The following is a 10,744-nucleotide window of genomic DNA, read 5'->3' on the forward strand; positions in this document are numbered from 1 at the left end:
CAATAGATAACTTATACAGCGACTTGCTAAGAAGATATTTGTTCTTCACCTTAAGATTTTCAATACCTAGACCTCCTTGGTCTTTCAGTCTACAAATAATATCCCATTTAGTAAGTCTGTATTTTTTGCTTTAGTTCATCACTCTGCCAGAAGAAGCGTGATCGATAGAAGTCAAGCCTTTTTCGAACTCCAACTGGTACCTCAAAAAAGGACAAGAAAAACATGGGCATACTCGTGAGAACCGAATTAATGAGAATTAATCGGCCTCCGTATGACATTAGCTTGCCCTTCCAGCAGCTTAATTTCTTCCCAAATCGATCCTCAATGCACTTCCATTCTCTCTTTGTCAGCTTACGATGGTGAATTGGTATAGCCAAATACATGAAAGGTAAAGCCCCCAATTCGCACCCGAACAATTGTTTGTATGCATCTTGTTCCTCATTGGCTCTTCCAGAACAGAACAATTCGCTTTTATGGAAGTTAATCTTTAACCCGGTCAATTGTTCGAATAAGCATAGTACCAGCTTCATGTTTCGCGCTTTTGCCAAGTCATGCTCAATGAATATGATAGTATAATCGGCGTACTTTAGGATAGACACACCTCCATCAACTAGATGAGGAACCAGGCCACCTACCTGACCAGCATCCTCTTCCTATTAGAATCGAAAACATGTCAACCACTATGTTGAACAGAATATGTGACATCGGATCTCCTTGTCTCAGGCCTTTATGTGTTTTGAAATAGTGGCCTATGTCATCATTCACTTTAATTCCAACACTCCCTTTTTGTGTGAAGGATTCTACCTAGTGTCTCCACACCTGATCGAAACCTTTCATACGCAAGGCCTGTTGAAAAAACGGCCATTTGACATTATCGTACACTTTTTCAAAATCCACATTGAAAACAACACCGTCTAGTTTTTTCGTGTGAATTTCAAGGAGTGTTTCATGAAGGACCACAACCCCTTCTAGGATGTTTCTGTCCGACATGAAAGCAGTTTGGGGCGGCTGCACCACAGAGTGCGCAATCTGCGTAAGTCTATTAGTCCCAACCTTGGTGAAAATGTTCAAACTTACATTAAGAAGATAGATCGGCCTCAACTGCTTAATTCTCACGGCTTCTGTTTTCTTAGGAAGCAAGGTTATCGTTCCAAAATTCAAATGAAACAACTGAAGCTGCCCAGAGAATAAATCACGGAACATCAGTATCAAATCCCTTTTAATAATATGCCAGCACTTTTTATAAAACTCCATCAGAAAACCATCCGGCCCTGGAGCTTTATTATTCTTCATTTGTGAAATAGCATCAAACACCTCTTTCTTCGAAAATGGGGCGGTCAAAATATCATTCTCATCCGCAGCAATTTGAGGAACATCCTCAACCCTCGACTTATCCAAGGATACGAAATTATCCTCCGGAGGCCCAAACAGTTGCTTGTAGTAATTGGTTATGTACAATTTTAGTTTTTCCTGTCCTAAAATCGTCCCCTCGTCTTGCTCAAGATAAAAAATTCTTTCCTTTCGGTGCTTGCCATTGGCGATCATGTGAAAGAATTGCATGTTATCGTCCCCTTGGAAAATTTTGCGAACCTTAGCAAGAAATGCCCACTTCAATTCCTCCTCTCGCAGGAGTTCTTTCAATCTCATTTCCGCGTTCACTTTAGTTTCCAGCTCCCTGGTCTCAAGAATTGTGGACTCGGCTTTTAATTCTAGGGACTAAATAAGTGGAAGGAGCCTTTCTTTTTCAACCTTATAAATCCCACTCAGATACTTAGCCCACCCACATAAGAAACTTCTTAAATGCCTTATCTTATTCTGCCATCTTTCAACCGACGTTCTCCCTCATGCATATTTATCCCACTCCCTGGCTATTAGATCAAAAAAAACCTTCTCTTTCAAACCACACCAATTCGAAAGAAAAGGTGTTTTTATTCCCCACATGTGTTGCCTCACCAGAGTCAACCAGCAGAGGGGTCTGGTCGGAGATCGCGCGCGATAACGCTTGGATTGTTACTAGGGGAAATTTCTGCTCCCATTCGATGCTCGCGAGGACACGATCTAGCTTCTCGAACGTCGGGTTTGGCAATGTATTAGCCCAAGTGAATTTTCTACCCAAAAGCTATATCTCTCTTAGATCCAAGCTTTTAATGATGGTATTAAACATAAACGACCATCTGCCATCAAAATTATCATTGTTCTTTTCCTCTCTCCTTCTAATAATGTTAAAGTCGCCCCCAACCAAAATTGGAAGCAGCTCACTACCGCAGATACAGACAAGATCAGACAAAACCTCTGGTTTGTGTTCTCGCTGCTTGGCGCCATATACCGCCACCAATGCCCAGTTAAACCCATCGGCCTTCGATCTAACCCGAAACATAACAGCGAAATCTCACATAACCACACTTCGGACCTCCAACGACTCACATTTAACCCCAAGTAAGGTCCCACCAGATCTTCCTCTCGGACCCGTAGGGTCAGCACGCTTAGCGTTCGATGACGATTTGTATTATGAGTTCTGTGATTTGATGTACCGAAGGTTGTTCGGAGTCCCGGATGAGATCATGGACATGACGAGGAGTCTCGAAATGGTCGAGACACAAAAATCGATATATTGGAAGGCTATATTCGGATATCGGAAAGGTTCCTAGTATTTTGAGTATTTTTTGGAGTACCGAAGAGTTACGGGAATTCGTCGAGGGAAGTTGGGCCTTAATGGGCCACACGGGAAAGGAGAGAAGGGCCTCAAGGGGTGGCCGTGTGCCCCCCCATGGCAAGTCCGAATTGGACCAGGGAGGGGCGGCGCCCCCCTCTCTTTCCTTCTCGCTCTCCTACTCCTTCCCTCTCTCCCCTCTTGGAAAAGGAAGGGGACTCCAACTAGGATTGGGAATCCTAGTTGGACTCCCCTATAGGCGCGCCCCTCCTAGGCCGGGCTCCTCTTCCGCCCTCCTTTATATACGTGGGCAGGGGGCACCCCAAAGGTACTCCAAGATTTGTCTTAGCCGTGTACGGTGCCCCCCTCCACAGTTTTCCACCTCGGTCATATAATCGTAATGCTTAGGCGAAGCCCTGCATCGGTAACTTCATCATCACCGTCACCAGGCCGTCGTGCTGACGAAACTCTCCCTCAGCCTCAACTGGATCAAGAGTTCGAGGGACATCACCAAGCTGAACGTGTGCAGATCGCGGAGGTGCCGTGCGTTCGGTACTTGAATCGGTTGGATCATGAAGACGTTCGACTACATCAACCGCGTTACTAAATGCTTCCGCTTTTGGTCTACGAGGGTACGTGGACACACTCTCCCCGCTCGTTGCTATGCTTCTCCTAGATAGATCTTGCGTGATCCTAGGAATTTTTTTGAAATACTGCGTTCCCCAACACAAGGACCACCGGGACACGCTCGTGGATGTTCAGATCACGAACGAGAGTCACGTCCGGACCGGCGAAGGGATTGGTGGCGGTGGAGGATCCCGTGGAGCTCATGGTGGTGGCGGGGAACACGGGACAGCGGCTAGGGTTGCGGCGCGGCTAGGGGGTGGCGCGGCTAGGGTGGGGTGGGGTGAGAGGGGGTGCGGCTAGGGTGGGGTGGCGGAAGCGGGAAGGGTAGCGGCGGTTCATCATTCAAACATATGCTTCGGTTCATATACATGGATGAGTTTCCTACTACATAAGATAACCCCTCCACCGAGGTATTATTTGATTTAATTGCCACTGCAGATCGCTACGCGCTATGCCTTCTAAAGCATATGTGTGTCGAAAAGTTATGGGATAATGTATCAATGGATACAGTTATTGATATTCAAGCTTGCGCTAAGATGTACAATTGCCCCGAGTTGAAGAACAAGTGCATTGACTATATTGCGAAAAAAAAAGAATCTAAGAAGCAGCCAGAGTCTTCGTTGGGCTAGGGCACATACTTCATGCATTATGGTTCGTGAGTTTGGACTAGAGAGTGCTCGAATATAATGTACTGGAGTATTTTTACACAGGTGCGTATTCATCTGGGATTCTATTTGTGCTTTGACAAGAATTATGGTTTTCTTGTGTTTAGCAAGTACCTTCACATTTATAGAATAATCATTGTTTTTCTTAGAAAAGGTGTATTGATGGGGATTCACTCTGTTTTGTAGTTGCTAAATTTCTGTACTAATATGGTTTCTAGTTTGTTGGAGGATTTCCTACTAAGTGAGCTATATTGCATTTAAAAAGTGTTATTAATAACCCGTGACTCTCATAGATGAGAATGTGCAATCGATTTTGTAAAATAGTGGGAGTAGCCTACACCATCAATATGAAGTTTTTTCCCTCTCAATTGCTCACGGAGTTGCACCTCGTCTTGTCGGTGAACTATTGTTCGCCAACAAGTGCACAACTGCACTGACATATTGATAAAGAAACCAATTCTAAAAAAGCCTAGTACTTCGTCGGGCTAAGGCACAGAGTTCATAGATTATTGTTGGTGAGAATAGAGAGTGCTGCAACATAAGATGCTGGAGTATTTTACATGGGTGCATATGCATCTGGGTTTCTATTTATGGTTTCAGGAAAACTATCATTTTCTTGTGTTTGATAAGTACTTTCACATTGTGGAGAAAATCATTTTGTGTCAAGAGAAATTGTGAAGAAAGCCTGAAAAGTTCCAGAGTCCAATAGAAAAGGAAGACTAATAGACGGAAAAAGTACAAAGCTATGCATCGTATAAGTATTTCTATTTTCAACTTGTACGTCGGGTTGACCACAAATTTGAGTATGGGCAGGTTGGCTATCTGTACGTACATGAACTAGTTAACAGATTATAGTTGTTAATTGCATCATGCCGAAGGGGTATGTTTTAATCTCTACCACTGATTTACTTAAGAGGGTGTACTTATTCACAAGACTTGAAGTGTTTAGCTATATAGGCTCCGGCCCTGGGAGCGGCGGTGGTGGCCATCTCCTTTGCCGGAGGTGGACGGCCTGACACTGGATAGGTAGATCTCGAGATCCGTCATCTAGCTCCGGCTACAAGTCGGGAAGACATAGTTGCCGGTGAAAACCAAGCCGATGGCAGAACATGGTGGCGTTCTGTGTCGCTACCTTGATGCATGAAGGCATCGTCATGTAACTATTGTTGACCCACTCGTGCTGCACCAAAGGAAACCGTAGGATCTGGTCTTCCAGATCGGACGATGGCGGTACTACGGTGTTGTGTTTTTTTGGAGCATCGTTTGTGGAGTAGCGTTGAAAGACTGAGGCAGGAGGTGGAGCAACTTCGTCTTGCATGGAGCTTTTGGTGGAGATGTCAAGTCATGCCTGGTTGACAGGTGCTACGCTGTGTCATGCCTGGTCGACAGGTGCTACGCATGACAAATCTTCTAGAATCTCCGCGTCTGGATGGATGCGCGAGGGACGGTGGCGCCGTTAGGCGCCGTGGTGGCGTCGATGGATGGACGGACTGAGAAGGATGATGCGGATCTCTGTTTTGAAGATGGGTCAGCGGTCCGATGAAGATGGCGACATTTAGAACGTATACACGTGGTGTACGCTTTAGGTCAGCTACACCGGCTGTTGGTTCCGATATATACGTTATATGAATGGATCGGCGACGATACCAGATTTAGATATGGGGAGTGAGAGCACTCCATATTACCGAGTTTCGTAGATGTGGGTAATGGCTTCGGATGACTTGATGTACATTCTTGTTAGACTTTTGTTGACTAATAAATAAAGACGGCCGTATGCATCACTTGATGCAGAGGCCGGGAGTTTTAACCTCTTTCTAAAAAATTAGTCTCCCTCAAGATAAACAACAAAGTGTGCACGCACACAGGGCCATATGTCACTCACGAAAGTGCCCTCCGCGGTTGACTTGTCGAACAAATACAGTAGTTCAACTGTGCACGCCACACCGATTAACTTAAAGGTAAACGTTTGTGGCCGGTGCGCCAGCCGAAGATTGGGCCGGTCGCACGCGGCACGTACGATGCAACACATTTGAACGCTTCTTACTTCTCGCACGTTGTATTATGTTGTGTCCTGTGGGACCTGCGCACCGCCCACCTTTCCCTTATCCATCCACGCACTCATCCATCATCTCCCTCCTCTGATTCTTTTCCCCACACCCTCTTTCTCTGCCATGGCTGCCACCATCAAGACATCGATGAGGCTCGCCTCCTCCCCTTCTGCTATGTGATGGCCGTGGCCGATGCCCACCCCCGGCCCCCCTTTTCTGCCCTTGTGGCCCTAGGCTCCCCCTCTTCTTCCGTTTCTTTTTTGTCCTATGGTGCTGCGAGCCTGCAACCCGCCATGGCCGTAGCTCCACCTTTCTCCGGTGATGGCTGCGCGTGAAAGAATTTTTGCTGGAGCCCGCATCTGCATGTGCTACAACCGGCCACAGAATTGCTGCCACCAGCCACAGCATCGCCGGCGGCCACCGGGCGGCGTTGTCATGTGCGGGGAACAACCCCCAATTTCTTTTTGCTACATCGGTTTTGTTTTTTTTACTGGAATCAGCATCAATTTTTGCTACCACCATCTCATTTTTTTTGCTGGAACCACGGATCTTTTTTTTGCTACCATCATCTTTGGATTTTTGGTGGAAACGGCCAATTTTTTTGCTACCATCGACTTTGTGTTTTGCTGGAGCCAGCACACATTTTTTTTGCTACAACCATTGTCAATTTTTGCTACAACTGGCAAATGTTTTTGCTACGTTCAATTCACGGCGGAGCTGCGCCCGTCACGGCGACGATGATGATTTGCTGGAACTGTCGTTGATTTTTGCTACAACCAGCGAATGCTTTTGCTACGTCCATTCATGGTGAGTTGCGACCTGCGGCGATGACAACAATGTTGTTGCTACAACCGTGGATGCTTTTTGGTACGACCGACATGTTTATTTGCTACATTCGTTTTATGGTGCAACTGGTGGCCATTTTGTTCTTGAAAACTCATGCAGCGAGCGTCGATAGCGAGGGCGGGGCGACGCACCAGAGTGCTACAACCATGGACGGCAACCGAGGCGAGGTACACGGCGAGCTTGCCGACGAGTGTTGCGGCCGGCGACCGTCGCCACCGGAGCTGCAACCCGGTCGTATACGCAGCCGCATATGTGGATCCGGCGAGGAACGCAAGAGGCGACGAAGATGGTGCGGCAGCCGGCGGTAGCGAGGCGGCGAGCAAGGGCAGCAGTGGTCCAAAACGAGGGCAGCATGGCTCTGGGTCTGTGTGCGGGATCCAGCAAGCGGCGGCGGTGGTGCTACCTTTTTCTCCTCTTTTTTTTGTGGGGGAGGATGACGAAAGGGGAGAGAGGACATATCTGATGGTTATGCCCGTCCAGATCGAACGGCTCTAGATGGACTGGTCGAAATTGCGCCGGTGCGCCGGCACCTAGCATCGCCCTAACTTAAACGACAATCCTAATTTATTGGTACTAGGAGAAAGTAGCATGCAACATGATGTAGATATATGTAGGGTCTTTGTAGGCTCATGAATTACGCGGCCGCTGACATCCTCCTGTTGTAGCGGACCATGACCTTCCCCTTGGGCCCCGGCATGACCACGTTCCAGTCCGTCTCAGGGAATGGCGATACCATCTCCATCTCGAAGTTCCTCAGCAGGTGGCTCCATATCACCTTGATCTGCATGTACGCGAACGCCTCGCCGACGCAGGCGTGCCGCCCACCACCGAACGCCGTGTAAGAGAACGCCCCGCCGACCCCATCCTCCCCTCTGCCCGGGCCAAACCTGTCCGGCTCGTACCTCTCCGGGTCCTTGTACACATGCGGGAGACGGTTGTGGATCACCAGCGGGCTCGCGACCGTACGCCCCTCCGGGACTTGGTACTCGTCGCCCGCCCTGGTTCGCACGGTGAAGCTCCGCCGCGCGTGGCGCAGCAGCATCATCGCCGGCGGGTGGAGCCGCAGAACCTCCTTGACGCAGCGGTGGAGGGTGTCCATCTCCTGCAGGACCTCGTAGTCCACGCGGTCCCCGTGCCGCTCCACAATCTGCTCCTGCTCCTGGACAGCAGCGCGCAGGTGATTGCCATTGGCGTGCGCGAGGAGGCGCGCTCCAGTCCACGTGCCCGTGCTGGAGCTTGTGTGCTGCCCCGCGAACAGCGCCGAGACCAGCATCCCGACGACCTCCGTCTCGGTGGTGGCGCGGCCGTCTTTGTACCTGGAATCGATCAGGCACTGCAGCATGTCATTTGGGCCACCGTCTGGGTAGCTTGTTTTGCGGGAGCTGACGATGCCAGAGAATATCTCGCCGAGCCTAGCGCGCGCCGTGTCGCGTCTGCGGTGCGCCGGGATGGGCAGGTGCGGTAATAGGATGGTGACGAGGCGCATGCCGTCGTTGAGTTCACGGAGGTGAGTTGCGACCTCGGCCAGCATCTTGGCCCGAACCTCCTCCCCGAACAAGCACCGGCTGGCGATGAGCGTGACGAGGTGCTCTAGCTCCTGCTTCAAGTCAACCGTGCCGGTCGATCCCCATCTCGCAAAGTATTCCTTCATGCATGCATAACACACACAATACGTAGTAGACATCACATCAGAGTTTCTAAACGATCGTTGCAACTACGTACTTAAAGATGATGCCATCTTAATTATTTTCTACCTCGACTTCTTGCACCATGAGGCGGGCGTAGGTCCTGAGCTTGGCCGGCTTCATCGCGTCGCCGAAGAAGCGGAACTGTTCACGGCGAGTGGCGAAATCTACGTCGAAGGCCACACCGGGGCCGAAGGTCGGAATGGTGAACTGTGAGACCTCGTCCTGGCTGATCTCCGAGTCCAGCCCTTGGAAGAAATGACTCGACACATCCGGCCCAACCAGGAAGGTCACCTTCCGATGCAATAGTCTCACTGTGAACACGCTCCCCATCTGTGCATGGGCGTCGCGGATCACTTGCACCGGGCCCTTGGTGAGAAGCGCCGGGAGGATCCCTAGAAGGGGAGCCCCTGTGGCCACGGGCGGCGGAGGAGGTGATCGATTGGTTGTTCGGGAGAACGTCGCCTGTCGCCGTGCCATCCTGATCGACATAATTGTGACGAAAATAGGAAAAGATGCTAGCCAAAGAACTCTTGTCAGTTCCATATTTTCACTCCAGATGCGATGGCCGGGGCGTAAATACTGTAAAAACGTTGCAAAAGTGAGTACGCCAAACACCCATCAATAATGTAATCACATGTGCTCCAAAGGCCAAAACTACCACACAAATAGGAGAAAATTTCAGTTACCCTAATTTTTGCTCAAATTTTCCCTGCCCACAAATTGGCCAACATTGGCAAACAAACTGAACTAGTTGCCAAAGAGACATTGGCAAGCCAAAACATTGGTAGCCATTCAAACAAACAACAAAGTTTTGTTGTTGACCAAAAAATTGCTAAGGTATGTTTTGGGCACCATCATGTCCATATCCTTGCTGGTATTTAGACTTCTCTATTATATACGTAGATATGTCTCAAGAATACGATTTAAATATTGCAATTTTTCGGGTCTTACAAATAGGCGTTCATGGTTATGTTTTGTCGACATATGATTCTCCAAAACGTGAACTTATCGGTATATTTGAGATGGATCTGATTATTGATATGATAAATATTAAAATAATAGATGATACTCCTCTCGTGACACGGAATTGAAAAGTAATTTTCAAATTTTGCATTGAATATAAATTCATTTGTTAAGATTGAAAACATGTGAGAAATTTCTAAAAAACAAAATAAAGATAAAAATATTGACATGAAAAGTTAAACATGCCATAACTAAATGCAAGATTTAAACCCCACTTAAGTGCATTCATGGATGCTGCATGGCAGAGAGGTATTCCATTTAGATCACACTGATGTTTGTAGATCAAACCAACAGAACCAATGGCCAAAACAAATTTGATGATGTGGCACATTCTAAGAGCAAAAAAATGTGTATTAATGCTTGCTAGTTTCAAAGATAAGAAAGCTATGTATAGCTATAAGATATATATAGATATAGACTGCAAGTTTTTTTAAAAAAGAATTTGATTGAGATAGAAGAAAGCTATATATAGATGCTTAAGTATGACACTATTTTCCTGCGAAAAAGTATATATATATACACACACACGATTGCAAGCTTACACTGCTTCTGGCCTTCAGGGACTCTAGCGGATGGCAAAGTGAAGCGCAGGTGCATCAATGATCTATGTATATATCTCAATGATCTACCCGGCGACCAAAATGATTCAATGGGAGATGGAGAGACTAGGAAGTGCGCTCCGCGGATATTTATAGCGGAGGAAGTTAATTAAGCCAGCAAACGATAACATGTCTAGTAGGCATGGTTAATAAGATGATGTAGACCGTGTGGTTAATTAATACTGATTTTCTAATTCTCATCTAGTACATGAGAATTAACAAATTCTTCTCTAGCTCCTACTCCCTCCATTCCTAAATATAAGGCTTTTTAGAGATTTCAATACGGACTAAATATGAATGTATATAAACATATTTCAGAGTATAAATTCACTTATTTTGCTTCGTATATAGTCCATATTGGAATCTTTAAAAAGGCTTATATATAGGAATGGAGGGAGTGCATCAATTAATTCATTAAAAAGGAAAAATCGTCATAAATCTCCGCATAAAATCAAATGGTGTAGGAATTAGATAAGACTTAGTTCATTCGCATCTAGATGGAAGGAATGAAAAAAACGGTCATCACGTTGCTCCCAGGGCGATACAAGGGGCCCAACCGTAGCACCACCAGAAACCCCCCGATCTCGGCGTCTCTCCT

At 47.2% G+C, this 10,744-nt stretch overlaps 1 protein-coding gene across 1 annotated transcript; it reads right to left on the reverse strand.

Moving 5' to 3' along the window:
- Nucleotides 1–7,231: 7,231 nt before the first annotated feature.
- On the reverse strand, nt 7,232–9,098 carry LOC147988674 (obtusifoliol 14-alpha demethylase-like). The gene is made up of 2 exons (XM_087545102.1): nt 8,591–9,098; nt 7,232–8,481 (listed from the first exon to the last, which is right to left on the reverse strand). Exons 1-2 carry the CDS (start codon nt 9,065–9,067, stop codon nt 7,471–7,473), a joined length of 1,488 nt encoding a protein of 495 aa, XP_087401228.1. The 5' UTR covers nt 9,068–9,098; the 3' UTR covers nt 7,232–7,470.
- Nucleotides 9,099–10,744: the final 1,646 nt, after the last annotated feature.

Source organism: Triticum urartu, chromosome 1A (assembly GCF_056163025.1).
Source record: "Triticum urartu cultivar PI428250 chromosome 1A, HENAU_Tu73, whole genome shotgun sequence".
Lineage (NCBI taxonomy): Eukaryota > Viridiplantae > Streptophyta > Magnoliopsida > Poales > Poaceae > Triticum > Triticum urartu.